The sequence below is a fragment of the Mirounga angustirostris genome, unplaced genomic scaffold, assembly GCF_029215605.1.
Source record: "Mirounga angustirostris isolate CCGP_5_RB_7025 unplaced genomic scaffold, mMirAng1.0.hap1 SCAF_8, whole genome shotgun sequence".
NCBI classification, from domain to species: domain Eukaryota; kingdom Metazoa; phylum Chordata; class Mammalia; order Carnivora; family Phocidae; genus Mirounga; species Mirounga angustirostris.
The window spans coordinates 35376715-35400586 of NW_026991716.1; the positions used below are offsets into that span (position 1 = coordinate 35376715).

The 23872-nt window shown below is 46.7% G+C and overlaps 1 protein-coding gene across 1 annotated transcript in view; it reads left to right on the plus strand.

Moving 5' to 3' along the window:
* Positions 1-12913, plus strand: part of DNAH8 (dynein axonemal heavy chain 8) — a 396454-nt gene extending 383541 nt beyond the window's left edge. The window contains exons 92-93 of the mRNA XM_064597567.1: positions 9555-9676; positions 12492-12913. Coding sequence (XP_064453637.1) covers positions 9555-9676; positions 12492-12779 — 410 coding nt within the window. The 3' untranslated portion in view covers positions 12780-12913. The remainder of the gene's footprint in view (positions 1-9554; positions 9677-12491) is intronic.
* Positions 12914-23872: the final 10959 nt, after the last annotated feature.

Consider the following 23872-nt stretch of genomic DNA (forward strand, 5'->3'; position numbering starts at 1 on the left):
CTCCTGATCAAATTGAGACAAGAAACCTTCCTGATTAGTTATTTCTTTCGGCTTTTCTTAGGCCTTGTTTGAAGTGATACTTGAACTCTACAGCTTTCTTTAAGCCAACTGACTACACAAGTCAAACAACAGTAATTAGTTTGCTGAAATTTGGGTTACTACTATTATAGGAATTAAGACATAACAAGTGTTACTTTAGACCTGAATTTCCAAAGTATAACCCCAGCCTAATAGTGAATTTTTTAAAGAACAGACTTGACAAGTGTTTTAAGATTTCATTGTGCTGTATGAGTTTGAAGGGAAAAAAATTTTTTTCAAAACATCTCATTTGGACCACATGCAACTCAGATGTTTGAATAGTCAAATCACCCATTTCCATATGGGTGGTTAAATCTCATACACAGAAGGTTATTATTGGTGAAGACTCCCCAACTCCCCAACTTTTTGTTTCTCACTTCAGAGTCAAACATAGGAATGCATGAATCACTTTTCCAGCACTGATGATTGAAATTTTGTTTAAGAATTATTAAAACTAAATTGGTGCCAAGACAAAAGTACTGCTTTTCAAGTTTTTATAAAGAAAAATGTATCAATAGTCTTTTAAATTATACAGGCTTCAGAAAACACAGATTTTGATTCCATTAGCCTTGATATTAGTCTACAAGAAAGATGGTCATTCATTTTCTTAAATTCAATAATGAAAAATTCAGTGGATTTACTGTAGTTTGAATTCCACATGTTTTTCTTTTCAGGAAGCCAAAGCAAAACTATCAAGACTTGAGAAACTATGTATCTTTTCCATGTTCTCTGGGTGAGAATGGCCCATGGAACAGTTCCCTACCCTCCACTCTCAGGCCTCAAATATATTTATTTAACCTTTTCCTTTCTTGACAGCTCAAGGTGATCTCTGTTCTAGATTCCATCTACCAGCATACTAAGAGTGTTACCTAAATCAGGAGGTGTACTGCTCACGTAGACTAGACAACATCATGCATATCCCCCAGCAGGGAGAAGATAGGAGATGCTTTCTCCCTAATTGCACTCGAGGTTTTCAGAGCTTTCTGACAATGGCTAAGTCTTCAAAGCCGGCATGTTACATGTTACATGTTGCATGTTGCATGTTACATGAGAGACAATCCCGCTCATTCATCGTCTGGCACCTATGTCAATGCCGTATGGAGAGAGGTTAAATTTACAATTTAGTTGGAATTTAAAATGTTAGAGAAAAAATCAATTATTCAATTTGTGCAGATGGACAGTTAAGACCAAGATTCATGTCTTGTGCATTATGACCTTGTAGATTCATAGATCAGGGATGAATTTTAAAATATCACAAAATAGGGTCAATTGAATTCCAACTACTCTACTTGGAATCACAGTGTCTAATATGCCATGTGGAGGCACACTTAGTGTTGAATGATGAAAATGACATTCATGGAGGGACTTACAAGAAAGAATTGTATATTATTGTTTGGTCATTGTTGGTTTACAACTTTCTGGGGAGCTTCCCAGGTGTATCTGAAACCAACCCCTATATGCGGAAGGCAGGGAGAGACTATAGGAAGAGGCAGACCACTCCAGATTGTTATGTGGCAGGTTTTATAAGTAAGGGTACTTACTTATAAGAGGCTTATCTTGGGTGGCCACAAGCCGAATAGATCTCTGTACCCACCCGCCAAATGTTAAAAGTTTACATAGAGGACTTAACTGAGTCCAGGCCCGTATACCATCCAGATGGCCTCAACAACACATCACCATTGTCCGTAGGGTAGACTACGGCTATGTCCATAGGGCAGACTCTGGGAACAGGAAAGGCAAGTGGAACACACATTTCAAGGACAGGAGAGGTAGGGAGGATTCTTCAATTGCCTGGGTGAAGCTCACGGGTCAGCTGGTGGCCATGTCCTCTTGATAACCTCCCCCAACACTCTCTGACCAGCTCTTATAATCTCCTGGACCCCCCTCGTCTGCAACAGGCCTGAGACGTCAGCAAGGGGTTTCACTAGCATAGAGGAGGTTCTTTGGGCAGCCATCGGCTACACGGCAGGCAGATGCCACAGCAACAGTATGGACACATGCAAGAGAAAATACAGATTAAGACAATGATCCCAAAATTAGTCACAACTTTCTCCACCAAGAGCTCCATGGCTCAAACTACTGATTTATTAAGTCCCCTGGGCTGGGATTTGGATTACCCGAGCCATTCACTGGTGTCCTCATGTGCTTTAATAAAGATGATACATTAGCAGACTCATCAGGAATGAACGCAAGACTTTCTATTTGGATAATGGCAGAGGTGCCTCCTTGTGAGGCAGTAATAATGTCCAAGGCCCCATCCTGTTTTGGAAGACAATTTTTCTCAGTAGAGACGTTTCAGTGTTTGGTAAGGACAGGCTCTGTTGGCTATCATTCAAGTCTTGCTGAATGGATTTAGTAAGGGCTTCTGTGTGTGCTAGAATGTCCTCCAGGCCAATGGAGAGACAAAGACTGTGGCCAAACGATTGTACCAGTGGAAAACTACATATCCACCTGGCCTTGAGGAGAGGGAAAGTGGCAGATTTAGGAACTTGACCTGGTTGTGCGTACCATCCATGTTGGTTGAGGGAGGCAGCCCCGTCAGGCATGAGCAGATGGACTGGGGGTGGGATATGCCGGACCAGGACACCCACTTTCTCCCCTCTTTCAGTGATGCATGTTCCATTTCAGGCATAGTGCATTTGAACAGGCCTGGCTTGCAGCAGGACAGTGGGATCCCAGTGAAGATTGGGTAGATCCCCCTCATCCATGGGTGCAAAGTAACACCTATCCCAGCAGGACATCCCATTGCAATTTCCAGTATGTAACTCCTTTTCCAGGCGTGGTGGGGCTTGGTGTTCTCAGCAGCATAGCATGTTGATCCACAGTGAGAGCTGGGGCAGTGGCTGTTTCCTGCAACTTCCATACCTTTATGGGATTGAGGACCTTGGCAGGGGTCCCCAGTCTGGCATAGAGGGCAACAGGCCCTACTGATGGGTCATTCAAGTGTATTAAAGCCGGAGTGTACTGTAGCTCACGGGCCAAAGTAGTTTTACTTATTACTAATTTAATCTGCTGCTTTAATATTCCAGGTGTCCTTTTACCCACCTCCCCAACATGCTGCTTGTGGGTTCTAGGGGAGATGGAGCTGCCATGCAATGTCGTGTGCTTTTGCCCAGTCCTGCACATCATGACCTTTGGAATGTGACCCCTGATCACTGTCTTAGTCAATGAGGGTATCCATACATACTACTTAGCTTCTCTAGTCCCCTAATGGTGGTAGCCTGCTTGGGTTAGGCCAGATGTGGTGTCTACACAAATGAAGGCATATTTAGAATTTTCACTCAGAGTGAGGGGCCAATATAATGAATTTTCCAATCCCTTGCTGGTTGGGAACTCTGGTGGATGGTCCCAGACTCCTTTAGAAGTTACCTTGGGCATTGTTTAGAACACACAGGACATGCTGTTACTCCATTAACCAAGCCACTGTATTTCAAGAGCGATCTGGTTGGCATCTTTGGCAATATGCCATCCCATCTCAATGCAATGGTGGATGCTCTTCCTATGCACCCAGTCTGCTATATCTACTGAAGGGCCAGTTGCTAGGGCTTATATCTGAGCTAGAACATCAGTTTCTTGATTGACAGGGGTTGTCAGTGCCTTATGAGCCAGGATGTGGAAGATAGTGAGGATGGCCTCAGGCTCTGGCAGATGAACCAAAATGGTGCCCCCCATACATCTTGACCCCACAATGGCCTACTCATTATCATTCACCCCTCGGCTTCCCATTGTCCAAGCAATAGAGTTAGTCCCTTTAGAACAGCCCAAGTGTTGAAGCACCTGGGTGGCCCAGCTGATTAAGCCTCCAACTCTTGGTTTTCACTCAGGTCATCATTATCTCAGGGTCATGGGATCGAGCCCCGCATTGGGCTCTGTGCTCAGCACAGAGTTTTCTGGAGGTTATCTCCCTCTCCCTCCCCTTCTGCTCCCCACTCTGCTCCTCCCTGTTTGTCCCCTTACTCACATGCTCTCTTTCTCTCTCTAAAATAAATAAATAAAATCTTTAAAAAAGAGAGAGAGAGAGAGAAGAAAAACCCAAGTGTCAATGCAAAGGGTTAAAGGTCAGGGCTCATGAGTAATGACCAGCCAGACCACTCTGAGTTCCGCCTCTGCTGCATGAGAAGCTCTAGCTGGAGGAGCTCTGTACCCAGACCTCCTGGAGTCACAGACATATCTAACTCAAGTGGTAGCACTGGTTAGGAGATGCCCAGAGCTTTTGTCTGCTTCACTAGTATTTTTATCTTCTCAAAAGTGGCTTGCTGCTCTGACCCCCAGTCCCACATATGCCCCTTCCTTGTCAGGAAGTATAAGGGACAGAGGCACCATGCTGGGTGGGGAATAAAAGTCCTCCAAACCCCCAAATCTCCACAAAGTCTTATACCTCTTTCACATTCTCGAGGGTTGAATGAGCTTGCCCTTATCAATCACAACTACTGGGGCAAGATGCTGCTTACCCCACCCAACGACTCTCAAAACCTTAGAGCAGTGCCTGGGCCTTTAATTTTCTGTGGGTTCACTGCTCATCTTCTCCCCCAAATGTTCCAGCAAAGCCTGCAGAGTGTCCTGCCGCAGAAACAAATCTTCACATGTTAACATTCTATTTTCAGTGTAATGGGCCCATTTTACTGATGTGGGGAAGGAGGACAGGGACAGGTCTTGGACTACCATGCCATGCCATATGGTGGGGCTGTGAAGGTCACCTCAGGGAAGCACTTGAAAGGTCCATTGCTGCCCCTCCCACGTGGAGGCCAATTTGATCCTGTGACCCAGTGGCCAGCGGTCTATTGAGAAAAACATTTGCTACATCCAGCACAGCATAGTAAATGCCTAAGACCATGACCAAGATATCTAAGATGGTGGCAATGTGGGGCACAGCTGCATATTGAATAGGGAGGCACTACCTCGTGTGATTTTTGGCAGGTCCACCATCATCTGCCACAAGCCACCTGGCTTTTTTACCCACCAGAGCAGGCTGTTGAGAGTACTGTGGGCACAGCATACAACACCCACTCAGGGCAGTTCTTGGATAGTTTCTCCTATCTCCTTCTGCACCCTCAGGCAATTGATACTGTTTGACAGCTACCTCTTTTCAGGGTGAATGGCAGGCTTAGGGGTTCCCAGTTGGCATTTTCCCTCAGCACTGCTTTGATTACTGTAAGCTGGAGCAGAAGTCACCAATAGAGTTCTGCAGTTTGACCTTGTAGGATATTTCCACCATGTTTTCTGGTATTGGAGAGAAAAAAAAACACCTCACATTCTTGGGGGTAGAACACCCAATTTGCAGGGTCAGTAGGACCATCCTGATCATAATTGTTTGCCCTCCATAATCATCGATGACACTGAGGGTCCAGGAAACTTCTGAGGTTTACCACGTCGTAGAGCACCTTCAACTCCAATATCCACCAGAGCCGCCACTTTTGTTTATTCCTGGGGGACAGGTGAGTCGTGAACTCAACATGAGTCCTCTGATCACCTGCAGTGGTCCTCACCCGGAAGCACTCTTGGACGGCATCCAACAATACCCTGGGCGTAGGAGGCACCCACCCCGAATAAGACTGTACCCCTGAGGCCTCTGCTGGTAGGGGAAGATGGGGTGGGTCCAAATTGTTGTTCAAGTTTCAAGACTTCCCCATAGTTTCCACAGGTTATTGGTCTATCTGTTCAGGTTTGGTCCCTGCAGCAATGAGGCTAAACCACATTTGCATCTGGGCTAATTTTACTCTATCCTTTATAGCTGACTGGGATAGCCTTTTGACTTTCTGAGCTCCCTCTCTGTCTCGGGTCTATCCCACAGCCCATACCAGATCCCAGGATCTGTCAGTTTCCCCCAGATCAGCAATGGATTTCCCAACACCATAATATCTTGCCCCACAACTGGGTTCGTTGTGGATCAGCGTCCCGCACCAGATGCTGGGGACAGGCTAGAGTATCCTGGCTTTCTTTCCTGCAGTGAAAGTGGCCCGATCAGGCCCTGCAAAGACGGGGGTGTAGATGGCCTATGTCATTCCCAACTCCCTAAGAATTTGTTGTACCTCCTCTACAGATTTCCAGGGTCCCATCTTCCCAGGGAGGTCACCTTCCTTGGGCAAGCGTCCCTGCAGGCTAGAACAGTCCAATCTGTAAGGGAATACGTACCTCAAACCAGCCCTCCCCACCGAGCACCATGCCGGCACTGCTGGAGGGCAGGGTGTATGGAGATGTTGCTCATATTTTCTGCCACCTGACCAGGCAGAGGAATGCCATGGCCCCCTGTATCCCATAGCTGCACTAACCATGCTTGGGTACTTTTCTTGGCCTTTTGCTGGAACTTGGCAGCTGTATCAATAAGCTCAATGGGAGTATACTCTCTCATCATGAACGTTTCCTGAACTGGGGCTGCCCCACTGGCTGGGGTTGCGATTGCTGTGCTTTTGCATTCCTTTGTACTAGGATGGCAGGGTGTTTTGTCCATTTCACACTCAATCCCCACAACACCCCTCCTTCCCTCTCATCACTTTGCCAGGCATTCTCTTTCCCACAGCGCATTAGGCACAGTTTCTCAAAGAAGCACATTAAATGGGCCAGCGTTTCTGGGGTGCCCCTGTATGCACATGGTGGTTCACAAGCCTCTGACATACAGGCCACCCCTCCCCACGTAGAGGTTGGTGGTCAACGCAGGATTTTTCCCTTGGATGCCTTTCCCAAGGCCAGTTTCTTTGGTCTCCTGGCAGGCTCGCCAGTTATTGGTTTGTAACCTTCTTGGAAGTTTCCCTAGTGAAATCTGAAACTGGCCCCCTTCCTTAGAGGGCAGAGAGAAACCCAAGAAAGAGGTAGGCCACTCCAGGATGGTAGGTGGCAGGTTTAATAAGCAAGGGGGTTTATACATGAAGCTTGTCTCGGGCCTCCACAAGAGGAGTAGATCGTCACACCCACCCACCAAATATAAAGGTTTATCTAGAGGCCTTCACTGGGTTAAGGCACGAACACCATCCAGAGGGTCTCAACATGTTCTTGAGCAGCTTCTGGGAGGCAGGAAGGCAGAGGGCTGCAGGTTCCAAAAACAGGGAAGGAAGTGGAGTCTCTGATTGCCTGGGTGCAGCTCATAGGTGGTCACATCCTCTCAATGACCTCCCTCCCCTAACAGTCATACACCACCGACTGGCAAATGCACAAATGTTTGTTTTACTACTAGAGTGTGGGATCCCCAGTATTGAACACTGAGGTCAACATAATCACATGCTGATCAAATCACTTCAAGTGACTCCAAGGATGGAGTATGGAGAGGCCCTGACCAGCAATTGCTCTCAGGCAAACTTGCACCGTTTCCTGGCCCCTGTAGTGAACTTTTGGTGTCATAAAATCTTCCTTTACTACAAGGCCCTCTCAGTTTTGTGAAACTATAGCTTTATAAGAATCACCTACAGGGGCGCCTGGGTGGCTCAGTCAGTTAAGCATCTGCCTTTGGCTCAGGTCATGATCCCAGAGTCCTGGGCTCAGGTAATGATCTCAGGGTCCTGGGATCAAGTCCCGCATCGTGCTGCCTGCTCAGCGGGGAGCCTGCTTCTCCTTCTCTCTCTGTGTGCGTGCTCTCTCTCTCCCTCTCTCTCTCAAATAAATAAATAAAATCTTTAAAAGACAAAAAAAAAAAAAAGAATCACATATAAAAGCCCTACAATCAGCTACTCTGGTTGATTGACCTTTTGGATTAATGCAAGCATTCTTCTTTAGCACGCAAATCCTGTTTTAGAGAGCACTCTGAGTACACCTTATATGATGCAAATATAACCAAATCATTTGCCTACTCTAAATATTCAGTGGCTTCCCACTAGCCACAAAATCAAGTCCAAACTCTGACCCTGAAAAGTCCCGCCTCTACCTTCGTGCTAACCTTATCTGCCAACATTGCCTCACCTTTCGCCTAGACCTCCGTGTTTTTTGCACACGCTATTCATCTAACCGGAATTGTCCCATCCGGCAAACTCCTACGTATCTTGCAAGAGTCACCTTCAACTTCATCTTCTGGATTCAGCCTTCCTTGAGCTGTCTTCCCGAGTGGTTTATTTTGTTCACACCTCTGCTCATAACAACATTGTGTCTTCCTCCACATTCCTTCTAGACTGAGCTCCTGGAATGCGGGGTCGATGGATGGCCTTTTCATCTTTGTGGTCATCCCATCCAGAGCACTGCCTGGTACACGGTGGCCACGCCTGATAAGTTTAACGAATGAATAAATGAATGAATAAATGAATGCCTCCCCAGCTGTCTAATATCTAGGAAGGGACTTGGGAACCAGAAGAACTCGACTCTCTCATTCAGCCAGGCTAGGGGCCTGTTCTTTCTTTCCAGCTTTGAGGGATAGTAACTCAGTGCCTTGCAACTTTTTCTCTTCCTTCTAATCCCAGTCAAACTTGATAAAATATTCTCACTGATGTGCTGGTTTGTGCATAATCGTCCTCAGATCTCACTGGGAGGAGCGGGGACATACATATTCCAAAATTTACTCATGATCTTGAGTCAAGAGTCTCATGATTTTCACTATTAACATGGGAGCCAAATGTAATATAGAGGTCACAGATAAATCTTCCTAAGGTTTTGAAGTCCATTTGAAGTTTAGGGCCTAGTTTCTAACATAATTGCTACTCTCAAAGACTTCTCTTATGGAATTGAGCAGCATATTAAGTGTAAAGAAAGACCCCAATATCTGGAGCCACGTATTGCCTTAAAATAACTGCATTATGCACATTAAAACACATAGCTTTCCTTTCCAGTGTGATTGCTCTGTTTGATCAAATTGAAAGTTGGGTTTTCTATTTTGGCATTATGCCTCGTTTCCTTAGACAAAATGAAATTGTTCCATTATAGCAAATAGAAGCTTCATAATGGCTCGATTCGAGTTTTCATTGGAATGCTGATCTCAGGATATTTACTATTCCAGTCTTGTTCCTAAATAGCGTGTTTTCAAATAGAGACTCTGAGCTCGGCCTGGGTTACCATCTTTAGACACTTGAATGGTTGAAACCCCAGGAGAGAATTTCAAACCAAGGGTCTGTCTGAGGCAGAAAGGGTGCTGCTTTCCTGCTGTCAGCCAGCAAGGAATACCCAGCTCACTGCAGGTCCCCACAGAAACAAACCACAAGAAGAAATATGCCCCTGAGGTTCAATCTCAACTCCTCTTGGGAGGGCACGCATTTAGAGATTGGTAAGCAACTCGCACGTGGCACTGCTCCCTTCCTGTTTCTCGAGTGGACTGCACCAAGACATAGGGATCCTCTTTTCTTTTCTTTTTTTTTTTTTAAAGATTTTATTTATTTATTTGAGAGAGAGAGAGTGAGAGAGCACAAGAGGGGGGAGCGGGAGAGGGAGAAGCAGACTCCCTGCTGAGCAGGGAGCCCGACGCGGGACTCGATCCCGGGACTCCAGGATCATGACCTGAGCCGAAGGCAGTCGCTTAACCAACTGAGCCACCCAGGCGCCCAGGGATCCTCTCTTCTTTTTTTCAGGCTTCCTCACAGCAATGAGGCAAGAAGTGACTCGTGCCCACAAAGGCTGGGCCCTGGACTCCGTGACCATCCACAATGAAGTTCTGCGGCAGACCAAGGAGGAGATCACATCGCCCCCTGTGGTAGGCGCCACTGGGCTATAGCATGGGCAGTTCTGGAACCTGGGTTAAAGGCTCAAATTCTGCTTGACACTGACCCATGAGTGCCTCAGTTAAGTCCATTGGCTTTGTGGCTGGGGTTTCCTTGGTCCTCACCAAGAGACCTCAATGCTGGGGTGGGGTTTAATGACAAGTACTGGAACTCCCCAGAGAGCATGTCTTTATAATTTCAAGTTACACTTGTGTTTGCTAAAAATGGGTTTTCCACACCTCTCCGGCTCCTGCTGTGGGCTGCTTACAGACTGGACAAGGGTCGGGGGCGGTGGAGACCAACAGTACCTGCAGTCCTGAGCTCTGGGGCCAGTTCCAGCAGTGCCCCCTGCTAGCTGCGGGACCCTGGGTGGAGGGACACCCGGAAGGGGGCAGAGTGGGGGGCCCCAAGGTAAGCAGATGCCGTTGGGAGCCACTGCTTGGACACTGACCTGCTCTGTGAACTTGGGAAAGTTCTTTAACTTTTTGAGCCTCAACTTCCTCATCTGTGAAATAAGGATGATGATTCAGCCTCGTGAAAGACGGTTTTGAGGATCAACTGGAATCATTTAGGACTCCCTATTCAATACATCAGCCTCATTTTTCCTTTCTCTGATTTTCATTCCCTCAGTTGTCAAGGAAGAGGACTGGGCCAGATGAATTCCAAGTTCTGGCCCTTTCTGCCACTTGAAGCAAGGGTCACTTACAGCAAGGCCACTTCCAGTGTCCAATATCCTGGTCCTCATTTCTGTCTGCCAGCCCACCAGAAACACACTTAACCTCCACATTTCCACCAGCAACCTCTCCATTCAAGGCAACCCTAGGCTATTTCAATCATGTCCCTCAAAATTCTTCCAGCATTTTCCCTTTAGAATTATGCAATTCCAAAGTCACTTCCACGTCTGAGGTATTTGTCAGGGCAGCACCCTGTTTCCTGGCACCAAGCTATGTACTCGTTTTCTAAGGCAGCTGCCACCAAGTACCACAAACTGGGGGGCTTAAAACAGAAATTTCTTTCCTCAGAGGTCAGGAGGCCAGAAGTCTGAGATCAAGGTATTGGCAGAGTTGGTTTCTTCTGAAGGCTCAGGGTGGGGCGGGAGGGGTGGGGAGAAGGAATCTGTTCCGTGTGTCTCTCTCAGCTTCCGATGGTTGCAGGTAGTCCTTGGTGTTCCTTGGCTTATAGCCGCCGCCTCCATTGTCACATGACCTTCTTCTCTCTGCGTGTCTCTGTGTGTCCCCTCCTCTTCTCACAAGAACACCAGTCATATAGGGTTTAGAGCCCACTTTAATCCAATATGACCTTAGCTAATTCCATCTGCAAAGGCCCTATTTCCACATGGTCACATTCAGAGGTTCTAAGTGGACATGACTTTTCGGGGGGGACACTTTTCAGCCCGCTATACCGTCTTACTATGACTTTGTAGAGTTCTGAGATGAAAAGGAACCTAAAAGGAGTATAATTTACTGTTGGATGCTACCTGAATGGTTGTGTCATTCACACAGTAATTGTCACCCACTGGCAATGATAGTAATCATATGTCCTGATTTTCTGGGATTGCTCCTGGTCTTACTGTCAAACCATGTACTTTAGGTTTGGGTTCAAAAAATATGGTCCTCATACTCTTAGCTCACATGAGAGGATTCTAGAAAACACTTTGCAATTAATCTCACTCTCTTTTATTATAATCTACATTTGCTGCCCCTTACCTACTCCTCATTGGAAAGGAAAAATGGTCACCACCTCTACATAGATATATCTTATGGGCTTACGCGATTATCAGAGTCTCCCCATGATTCCCTCTAGCCTTTCTTTTCTTACTGAATATATGTTCTATGGCTCCCCATGGTCTACAAGGTAAAGTTCAAACTCTTCACTTTGGCATCAAGACTTTTCCACAGTGAGGCCCTAACTTATTTTATAACCACTGAACCCTCTGCTAAATAAAATGCTTGGGCTTTCCTACCTATCCTACCTATCTTTGTACTATTGCTGTTGCCTGGATGTCTGCCCTCTGTCCTCTGTCTTCCCCCAAGTAGCCCATCCTTCAAAGCCGTCTCGTCCACAAAGACCCCTAAGCCCTCCAGCCCAGGGTGGCCTTTCACGTAGTCTCAGTGCTGGTTACCAGGCAGCCCCTATAACAAGGGTGTGCTGGTATTCAACTCATGTCTTTCCTCCAGATTTAATGGTGAAGAGCTCAAGGGCAGGGTTCCTTTGTGTGAAAGAGAAAGAGGGAATGACTGCCACCCCTGTTGAACCAACGCACCCAGTCCCTATTATGCCTACGCTAGCTCTACCACACCTGGCCTCTGGGGGCGCTCTGACTCGCCCGCTCGCCAGGCCCGGCTGCACCTATCTCACTCCCTCCTACGGCTGAGATGGGTAGAGCTGCAGGTTGGCTTGGCTGGCACAGGCTGAGATCCCATGTAGCTCCCAGCTCCAAATCCCATTCCTTGTTCTGACCCTACACTGACTCAGACCAGATCTCTATGAGACTTAGCTCCTTGTAGAGGTGATTTGGTTCTGCTGCCTAAGTCTGTTGTCCCCAGCGGGCTACCCCTACACTCAAGTGAGCAATAACGGGAACAGTTCTGCAGCCCTTATGGCCCCAAGATAGGCTACAGGGGAAAATTGGGCTCAGTATTTCACTAATACAATGTGCCCAGTGGTTGTTTTGTTCTTTCAGTGGCCTTTTAAGACTGGTGTATATCTTCTTTCTAAACTGACGACCCTTATTAGAGTAATGGATGTCCATCTCACAGCATCTAATTTTTTTCAAAAATCCTATTTCCTTATGCCTGACTCTTCCAGGAAGGTGTGTATATTTATGGGCTGTATATGGATGGAGCCGCCTGGGACAGACGGAATGGGAAGCTTACAGAATCCACCCCCAAGGTGCTCTTCACGCAGCTGCCTGTGCTGCACATCTTCGCCATTAATCCCGCTGCGCCCAAGGACCCCAAGCTCTATGTGTGTCCTGTTTACAAGAAGCCCAGGCGTACCGACTTGACCTTCATCACTGTGGTGTATTTGCGAACGGTTTTGTCCCCAGATCACTGGATCCTGAGAGGAGTGGCTCTTCTGTGTGACATCAAGTAAATTCATTTCCACTTGCTGAGGGCGTTGTAACCACGTAGCCAGCCAGTGCTAATGAGAGCCGTGGTGATGTGTGTCTTTTCTCCCGGGTAACTGCTGGATTACTCTTTTTAAATTAAAAAGTTGATATTCTACAATCACTTGTGTGTGTGTTTTCCCTCATGTCAATATTCAAAAAAAAAAAACCAGTTCTAAAGTAATGTAGGAAATCATATTCCATTATAATTATTTGTTTAGATAAAGTCCCATCTTCATGTTAGAACACTGGAAGGTTTGAATTTTTAAAAAATCTAAAACAAAGTATTAATTTCTTGTATTCTAAAAGAGGCCTAATAGATGCGAGCTTTTCTCTCAAATGAAAACCTCATTTCCCTGGAAGAAAATCTGCCACTGTGTGTGTTTGTGCTAAGGTGCTGTCCTTTGCTTATTTGGGTCTGGCCTTGTCTCCGTGCTTATGAAATGGAAACTGGAGGGGTCCAGGCAGTCCCCCTTAGCAGTTACAGCCGCGTGGTGTGACGTGTTTGAGACAGCAAATCCACGGGGGTGGCTGCTCTTATCATTTATTTTAATTTTATTTAATATTATTTTATTTTTTTACGTGCTTTTGAGGTCCAGAGAACTCTGAGTCTCCAGCTCCTACCGGCGCCCCGCTCCAACCCCAATTCTGCAGGAGATAATGAAGCGCACATTTCTAGGCAGCAAATGGGGAAGGAAAAACAAACTCCATCAAATGAAATTAGGTTACAGGCCGAATGCCTTAAAAAGAAAAGTCTTTAAAAAGTGAAGCTATTTCTTACCCTGTAGCTGGTCTGAAACTCAGTATGAACCTTTATTTCCTGCTAAAGGAAATTGTCAATTTAACAAAACAGATGGGGTCCCACATTGAATGTTCATGCAGCTTCAGGGTAGTGAAGTGTCTCTACTGGCCGTCCCATCTAGAATGCTCTTGCTCACCCTCAGCTAAATTCACCAACTTCATTCCCCCTGTCTATTCTGAAGGAAGGGTGCATTCATGCTTCCCCCTCCCATCCTTCTGTCGCTCGGATCAGAGATGCCAATGGGAAACCAAACAAGATGGCCAAGCAATAGCCCGGGTGAGGTGTCCCAGGAAGACCCCAGAAAAAAATTCCCCTGTAGTCTAGGGTACTTCCAAATAGTAGAAAATATATTATGAAATACACCTTGTAGTAGTGAACTCCATTATGCTCTGAGACTGGTTCAATGTCAAAGCCATCGAAATCTCCAGGGCAGTTTAGGAAACTAAAGTAACCAAGCCCCCAGCCCACATGTGTTTTGGTATTTCCCTTGGTCAAAAGGCACACTAAAGGATGGCATTCTCTGGAAAGGCTGTCCTGACCTGAGGCTAGGATTTGGAAGCCCCTGCTGCTCTGGGGGAGACCAGAGGAACTGAGGCACATTCTAGCACACCAAACTGCAGGCCCCAGAATAAAACACACGCATGTTATTCATGTTCCCGTCCAGCTGCTAACACCATTGAAGGCGAACTGCATAGTCTAAACCCCTGGATATCATGGTAGGGTTTCAGAGAATAACAATTAGGTTCAGTGTTCTCTAATGACTTGAATATCTTACGGAGAATTGGAAGAACAGAAAAGATGTCAATCTAGCAAGGGTATAGGTCGGACTGTATAAAGCCACAGACCATTTCCTGGGAACTTTTTCACTGGTTATTTTGTTCTGTGTCAGTGCAGAGGAGAGAGCAATGGGTGCTGAGGCCACCCCAGTCCTTGCTACCCAAGCAGTGTCTCAAAATGGCCTCCTTTCCGGGGGGTGCTTCTCAGCTATCTCCGGTTTTGCAGAGCTTGCTGGGGCCCAGTTCTGCTTTCTTTCTCTGGGCCCATTAAATGGTTTCATTAGACATTTTGAGCCATTGAACTTCCATAAACACATAACCATTTTCTCGGCAAAATTGTTGCTCTTTCACTAATTACATAATTTGCCACACTTGAGGGAAGAAGGCCTGGTGAGCATAAAAGAACAAAGGATCAGGGACAAGATGGTTAAACCAACTGAAGCTGGGAGGGAGGCAGAGTGATTTTTTTTTTTCCTCCTTGGATCCAGTCCACATATCCTCATGTTGGTCTCAGCAAAATGAGCAATGAGATTTATACCTTTGTTGTTTTAAAATGTTATTTTAGTTTGCACTTTGCATAAAAATAAGACCAAAAAAGAAGTGTCTAAAGATATATCTTCCAAAAGGGATTGGTCTTGTGGGTGATGTTGCATGAACGAGCCTCACTCTTTTCAGAGACCTCACATAAATAGGGAACTCCCCGTCAATGTGAGTGTGACTTGGGGCCATGACGTATAAAAGAATGATTAAAGAAATTCAGGGGTGAGGGATGAAATTGAAGACAAGTGAACATTTCAGTTGGGTCTTGGTCTTTCCATAGATGGTACCAAAATGGTACCAAGACAGCAGATGATTGGGGCACCTGAGTGGCTCAGTCGTTAAGCGTCTGCCTTTGGTTCAGGTCATGACCTCAGGGTCCTGGGATCGAGCCCCGCATCGGGCTCCCTGCTCCGCGGGAAGCCTGCTTCTCCCTCTCCCACTCCCCCTGCTTGTGTTCCCTCTCTCGCTGTGTCTCTCTCTGTCAAATAAATAAATAAAATCTTAAGAAAAAAAACAGCAGATGATTGTATTCTAAGGAAGGAAACAGCATGAGGGAGAGAATAGTATGCAGGTGGGAAGCCACAGACAATGTTCAGAGCCAGAGGCCAGACAAAGTATCCCTTCCTCAAGAGCTTTCAGTGAGTTCCCATCACCTGGAATGTACATTCCAAATACCAAAGCCCTCAATGAGCTGGCCTAAAATAAAATTTCTGCCTTTTGGCCCACTATCACTCAACTTGCTCAATTAGGACTATTTGATGTTCCCTGAGCATTACACATACTTCCATCCTTCTATTGTTTCCTTATCAGGGAAACCTCTTCCATGTAGAACTGGAACCTTCCCACACTACTGGAGGCAATGTAAAATGGGACAACCATTTTTGGAAAACAGCTAGACAGTTTCCCAAAAGTTAAACTTCTTGCACCTCAATAAGTATGGACTGGACCAGCTACCATATGACCCAGGTACTTCACTCTTGGATATTCACCAAGGAAATAAAAGCATCATGCATATGAAGACTTACACATGAATGTTCCTAGGAGCTTTATTTGTAATGCCAGCAACTAGAAACAACTCAAGTGTCCCATCCATGCCTGAATGGATAAACAAACTAGGGCATACTCATTCTGTAGACTACTACTCAGCAACAAAAAGGAACACACTACTTACACATACTACAACATGGGTGAATTTCAAAATTATTTTGCTGAGTTAAAGGATCCAGGTGAAGAGAAGAGTGCATGATGTATGGTTGCACATATGTGTAGGTATATGCACATATATGTAAAACTCCAGAAAATGCAAATGAATCTGTCATGACAGGGAGCAGATCAGTGGTTGCCTGGCAGGGCAAGGAGAAGGGGACAGGGGAAGGAGATCGCAACTCTGGGGACAGATGTGATCACTCTCTTGGTTGTTGTGATGGTTTCACAAGTGTCAAAATGTACCAAATCGTACACTTTAAACATGTGTTTATTGTACTTCAGTCATACCTGAATAAAGCTGTGATGAAAAGTTCTCCCTACGTGGCTTAATCCTTTCTGTGCCCTCTGTGAGGACTTTCATGACCCCTCAACCCCCTCATCCCTCCACCAGGTGGGATCTGTTGCACCTTCTGCAGCAGTTTGGTGGCAACTGAATTTGGCAATTTTAATTTTAGGAATTAATAATGTGTGCCTGTCTCCCCACTCTCTACCAAGCTTCTGGAAAGCAGAGTCTGGCTTTTTGGCACCCCATTAAGGGTTGACTACATGAAAGAATGAGTGGACAATAAGTAACCCAGTTTGACTGGTAAACGTAGGCAAAGGATGGGGAAGGAGGAAATGTCGGGTGGGGGCCATGCAGGGAATGCCGTGGAAGGATTGTGGGACCACCGCTGGTTCTGGGGACTGCTGAAGGAATGGAAGTGAGAAGGTCAGAGAGGAGCCTATTGCTCTAGACCAACCAACGTGAAATGAGGGAACTAGAGAGAGGCTAATTCGAACAGAAGTAAAGCAAGTCATTTGAAAGACGGTGTGGAGGCAAAATTTGGGGATTCAGAAACCCAAGTTGATGAGATGAATAATAAGCAAAAGGATTAATAGATAAAACCGCTTATAGTCTGGCGAGTCTAGTTGGGTGTTTCTTCTGCCACTGCAGTTTGGGGGGAAAGAGCTGTTGCTGGTTTTTTTTTTTTCTTTTTTTAAAAAAAGATTTTATTTATTTATATGAGAGAGAGAGCATGAGCAGGGGTTGAGGCAGCAGGGAGAGGGAGAAGCAGACTCCCCATTGAGCGAGGAGCCCAATGTGAGATTCGATCCCAGGACCCTGAGATCATAACCTGAGCCAAAGTCAGACGCTTAACCACCCAGGTGCCCCAGGAGCTATTTTCTTAGCCACATGCTTATAAATAACTGCCAGGGTCTCTGAAGAAAGGCTCAAGCTCTGTGTGCTCACCATTGCTCATGGTGAGGTCATAACATAGTGTTACCATGTCCCAGGCACTGGTCTAAGCACTTGACTTGAATTACACTGAAGTAATCCTCATTCCAACCCCATGAGGTCAGTATTGACATTATCTCCATTTCACTGTTGAGGAAATGGAGGCACAGAGAAGCTAAAAACCTTGCCTCGTTTCTTGCAGCTAGTAAGCGACAAAGCTGGGATTTGAACCCAGGTTGAATGGTTCCAGCGTATGCTCTGATGAACTGTGCAAACAGTATTGGATTTCTTTTTAAAAGCCAGAGACTAATGGCATAAACCTCTAAATTTCATGATTGTGCACATAAAATAGTACATCTATGTTTCTGTGACTTGTTAATTTGAGCAGCTTTCTTTATCTGGATGGAAAGGATAATGTGCATAGAGGAGAGGTATCAGGCAAATGTCAGCATTTATTTGGTGTGCAAACAAATGTACATTTAAAATTCAGGAATTTCGAAGGGAATTAGTAGTTTCGTTTAACATGCTCTTTCTGGGTTTTCTTGAACATTCCAGACCAGCAGGTGCATTGTTAACTGGAAGGAGCTGGAGAAATTTGCTCTGGACTCCCAAGTGAGAAGACAAGAGGTCTAGACGGGGATGCGGGCTCCCTGCTGGGCGGCTTCCTTGTCCACATACAAAAGAAGAAAAAGTAAGATGTTATTCTAAAGAACACAATTCAGCCAAGGGTAAAAGAAAGCAAAAGTGTGAAAAGTAATTCACTGTCCTAAATGGAAAAAAAAAAAAAAATCAAGGAACTATGGGGCTTCTTTCCATTTAAAAAGCCAAAAAGCCACTCACAGTGAAAGTAACCCAGTGATTTAGTCCTAGGTGTCTAGTGTTTTTTGTTTAAGGTTTTAAAAAATGATCCTATTTTAGATATAAAAAGATGTCACATGACAACACTCCAGGAACAGTTAGGACATATAGCATATATTCAAATACATGCTGAATAAATAGAAAGATACTGAATAAATACTGAATCCACCAAACGTTACCCAGAGCTGAATGGACGTTGGCTTGTGAACCTATTCCATATTTGGTAAAAATTGTCCACCTATTAAAAACTAAAAATTTTACCCCTCTCCTTGTCTTATGTTGGGTTTTCTGGAAACAGACTCTGAGCTGGACATTTGTGCACAGGATTCCTGGGAATAGCACCTGCACAGGAGTGAAGGCAACAGGACTGAGCAGAGGGAGAAGCTGGGCTTGGATGCAGTCCCAGCGAAGGCCTCAGCCACCCGCTGGGAGCTACTGAGCAAGGACGGCCCTGCAGGTGGCCCCACATGGCATGAGGGGGCCACGCCGGCCAGGCAGCCGTGAGCCAGTTGCAACAACACTCCTGGCATCTGGGGAGCCTGGGACCTGAGGGGGGCAACTGGACAGTGCATCCAGTGCATCTCCTCTTACTCTCTTTCTCTACCTCCTTTGATTTAAAGATAAAATCATGAACATGTTTTCCCTTGCTTCCTTCTTAGGGTCTCCTCAGAGGACCCTAACAACTTCAGAGAGAGTATTTCTGACATCTGCACACAGAAGCCACACCCCTGAAATGCAGAGAGCTTTCCACACCGACTGAAGTAGGTGGGAAAGAACTTGAGGGAGGCGTGCGATTCCTGTGCCTCTGAGAAGCTGGGAAAGAGGGGGATCCCTGCCTGAGGGAGTCCCCAGACTGAGTAGAGTGACAGGACAGATTTTGAAAAGACCCCCAAACACAAAGACAACTGAAATCTGAAAGCATCCACTCTTCACTGCTATTTTTCTCAGAGCCGTAAATTCCCTGATAATTTTTGAAGGACAGAACTGTGTTTTGCCTTAGAAAAAATAAATGACTTTTGTAACTTGAGCCCATGGGGGGGAAAAGCAGTCAATGCCATTGCTCTTCTCTTCCAGCATCTGGTTTTTACTTCAAAAAGGAACCAGTCTTGATTTACATACAATCTTCTGAGATGAATATAAATACCTTGGAGTACTGCTCCAGAAATGAAAATGTTCTTTGTCTACCCTGCACTGATAACAATTCCTGGGAAGCAGTAGATTGTCTTAACTGCTCCATCTCCCCAGAAGGAGTCAGGGAGGGAGGGGGCTCACAGTTGCATCCCTCCTGGGGGACTTGCAAAGTCACCCTCCTTGGGAATGTGGGATGTGGCAGGGTGACAACATTACAGTTGTTTCTTTATAAACAGTTTTAATTGAACAGGTGTCCTCAGGGAGCAGGGAAATTCCTCTTCGCTTCACACATGAGTTAGGTTGGCAGCTCCCTGCCTTTCCTCACAGAAGCTGCCTCTCCACTCGTCCTTACTCAGGCTGTGCAGCTGATTAATTAAAGCACCTCCTCACAATTTCCAGGCAAATCCTCATTTGACCTGGTGCAGATAGTCAATGCTTGAGCCTCTAATTTCCTGGCACCTTCACAGCTGCTTGAAGATGGTGCTTATGAATGGGGGGGGGGGGGGCTCTTTTCCAATCTCCTGATTGACAAATTCATGGGTATTTCTGTCACTGGAAGTCCAGCCTCCTCAGACATGTGACTGGGAACTTCAACCTGTGTTTGAGGGGATAAGGACACCCGTCTGTCATTTGCAGATTCCATCTATTCCTTCCTGATTATGCAAATCCTCTTCTATTGTCCTCTCAAAAGGCCTCCAGTGTCTATCATGATAAGAACCTGTGTGAGAGGTTGCCATACAAATAGAAAACACTGTTTAGTCTCTCTCTCCCTCTCTCTCTCCCTCCCTCCCTTGCTCCCTCTAGAGCTAAGAAGCAACTCTTTGGCGTTTAGCTGGACCACGTCAGAAGCTTTGTCTATTATGTGTCATCCCCTCTCCTGGGGAAAGCAGTCACTTTTAGTTTTTTTCCATGTTTATGGAAATTTTTTTGGAATAGACTTGATCTTTCTGCCTGGTCAGCTTTCTCCAGAAGCCCAAGCCAGTCCTTGGCTGCCAGCAGTCAGCTGCGGTGTTCCTTGGTGCATCCCAGACCCCTGCCCATGGAACCCTGGACTTTGGGACAGCTGGCCCAGGGGAGGAGCAGGTGAATTTCTTTGGTCCTGCTCTTGTCCTCTTATGCCTACCTGCCCACTCTGCCCTCCAGGCTGACGCCTGCTGGAGGGAGGTCATGCTCACACTTCATTTGCTCACATGCCTCACTCCAGGAGCTGCACCAGGAGAGCAGGGGGGCTCATGGGGCAGGCTGGAAGCCCCAGAGGGCACCACACTCAGGGCCAGTCTGTGGTTTCTCTCTATTCTTTCCTCTCATCTTGGAGGAAGGTGTGGGTGGGAGGGGGCCAGGGGACTGCCAAGCTTTTCTCCTGACATCCTTTTAACAGCCCTGGAAAGTCTCCAGAGCCAGTGACAAGATGGCCTCAGCCTTTCCCACCTTGTATCCCTCCAAATGAAGTAGGTGTACATTTCCCCTCTTATGGGGAAAAGTCTGGGCTCTTTCAGAGTTGTCTCAATTAATCCAGCGTCTTTGTGGGAAACTCGATTTGACTGACACATAACGTGCAAGCCCCTGCCACGTCGTACAGCCATGAGAAGCTCAGATACCTCCTCACTCCACCCTTGCCACCAGGAGTGTGTGCGTATGTTTCTAGGTCAATTTATGTATTAATTTGTCATTTGATGCATAATATTTAGTACTGCAATAAAAACAAACAAGCCAATCCTATGAGGCATTGATTTTCCCTTCCACATCAGTTCACGAAGACATAAATCTAAAGTTTTGCTACTTTAAAAGCCTCCAATGCAAATATAATCTAAAATTGCTAGGCTTTGAATCTGGGCTTTACTGTCAGAAGATGTTTATAGACCTGCTCCCTGGAGCCTGGCCATTCATCTGCCTCCAGGCCCCAAAGACATTGATTACATCTTGAGGTCCCTTCCAATTTATTCCAACTCAATATGATGCTGCTGGGCACCTTCTGTGCACAGGCTCCAGGCTGACCCTCAGGTGTGGTGCAACAGTGATCCCACCATCACGCACGAGCTGGAGCAGAGAACACAAACCGCACGTGAGCAGCCACAACGTAAGTCAGAGAGCGGTTGTTGGACCAAAGATGAAGAGGCGTGGTGGCGCAGAGGACATACTTGACTTTGCTTTGGGAGGATAATGCAAGGAGGAAGGGGACTTCAGGCTGAGCCATGAAGGATGGATGGGATTTGACCAAAGGAAATAAGGGAGGACATTCTAGGAGGAAGCATGGCAGGAGCAAAGTCCCCATGTGGCAAAGGCAGGCCAAGCTTGGAGGAACTTGTGTCAGCTGCAGCACGGGACACCGGAGGGGGAGGGCTGCAAGGAGTCTTGGTGGACACGTGACTGTGGAGGGTCAAGAATTTTGTGGGTATGACCATCATGGTTCCTCCTACTTAGGTGGTGGTCTGCAGTTCGCAAAAAAGCTCTTCCTCATGCATTATCTCATTGGATTTTCACAGCAATCCTGTGAACACGGGCAGGAGCTATTATACAGACGAGGAAACTTGGAAAGTTGAGGTGATCAGCTTTAGGGGATAAAGCCCAGGTCTTCCCACTCCCCGAGCAAAGTCTTTCCCCTAAACCAGTGGTGGTCGTAGGGAGCCTGGGGGAGAACTGACTCCTTAGAACCTGCCCATTCTCCATATTTGGAGAACTTCTGTGTGTTGGTTTGCTTTCAGGTTCCATTCACAGAGTTTTCCTGAAAAAAAAAAAAGCACCACGTGGTGACCACCGCCAGATACTCTGACATGGGTCAGTGAATTCCTGACAGAGAGACTTGGGGAGCAACCTCTTCCCAGAGGTTGGAGCTATGGGTCTTGGATCTGCCATTGGAGTGGCCTTGGCAAAGCCCAGCAGCTTCCTGGGCACCAGGGCTGAGACAATGCCAGGAGGACAGGCCCATTAGCACAGAGCTTCAGTTCTGTGTCACCTCATGGGGCTTGCTGCCCCCAGAATCCTACTGCACCAGGATGATGGAGAGCATGCCCAGGATGAAGGCCCTGAGGATGGCAACGGGTACCTCCTTGGGCTACTTGGATCCAGACTGACATGACTACTATAGTCCCTGATGACAACAGTCACGTTGAACCTGGTCTGCTGGTCAGCCTAGGCCTGCTTGTGCTTTGCACATGATCTCTATTACCTCGTCCTTGAGGGGTATCCTCAGAAAAAAGTCAGTGATCTCAAACTCTTTGATGGGCAGAGAAGAGATAGATCTCCAGGGACTCGATCTTCACGTCTCAGACCTGGCCACCTGGCTTGATATTGGGGACCCACTTATCGTCCTCCATTTGCCTCCATCAGTTCCAGGCCTGAGCCCTGGTACTGACCACAGCTGAGACACCAGCCCTGCCCACCGCTGCCAAGGCCTCCATGGCTTCCCATTCCAGGGTTCCCAGGCTTCCCCCAGCCACACACCCCCCAACCATCCCCAACCACAGTGCTGGTATCATCAGATTTTGTCTCAGAGGAGTGTTTGTGTGTTCTCCTCTGGCCAAACTACCATGCTTGGAGTTAATTCTGGGAGCCCTCTCCCCCAAGGAGCTGTCCCTGAGATCACCTGGATGGTAGGGGATCAGACATCTGAGCCATTAAGTGCTGGGTAGCTCCATCAGCTTTGTTTGCCATCTCGTTTGGCAAATGAGCCAGAAACCAGAGCATCACTGAGTGCATTGGGGATGAGGGCTTTTAGAACAGGGAAGGAAGTGACTCTTGAGCTGGCTTTGAGAGGGGAAGGATTGGGTCCTCGGAAAATGTCAATTGCTGGACAAAGCCACAGGTCCACTAGAGTTCAGGTCTAAGGATCAGACCATGACAACAAGGAGACTCTGAGCTTTCCCTAACCATTTGCCAGTCTGGAATTCTGAAGCGTTACCACGTCACAAGTCAGCTAAGACTTGACCAGAAATGGGAGCCAAAACTTCTGGGCTGTGGAGGTCTAGGAGACACTTGCAAGGTCAGTCCTAGATGGCTACTGATGCCTCAAGCTGGATCCCAGGTGCGGCTGTGAGGTCCTAGGTGGCCAGAGATGACCACCTAGTCAACATTCAGAGAGTCAAGACATGGAGGTGCAGGTTGCTAGGAAGAGTCAGATTTTGTTTTGTGTTTGTTTTCTTTTGTTTAGGAGAAAGGAGTGAATGGGTTATCACATTCCTTTTATGCAGAACCAAGGGAGATGTTTTCCAGCCTGAGTGCCTCAGTAAGAGTGAGATCCAGAAAGCTCCAGGACGAGAGTCGGGCTGTTCCCAGGGGTCCCACCTGTCCCATATGCTTGTATTTCCATGCTTGGGGGACTCTGATGAAGCTTTACATTGACCTTGACTCAGCACTGGAGGTGATCCTGGCTCCTGACGAGCAAGGACATCTTCCTGACCCCAGCTCCAGGTCTCCATGCCGAGCGTTTCTTCCTCAGGCTGGTGTGGCCTGTGATGGGCTGGTCTGAAGGATGCTACAGGGGGAACAGCTTCTTAGAAAGAAGGAGGCTGTTTGCTGGCGGGCCGGTTAGCATGTTGGTCTGAGGACACCTCT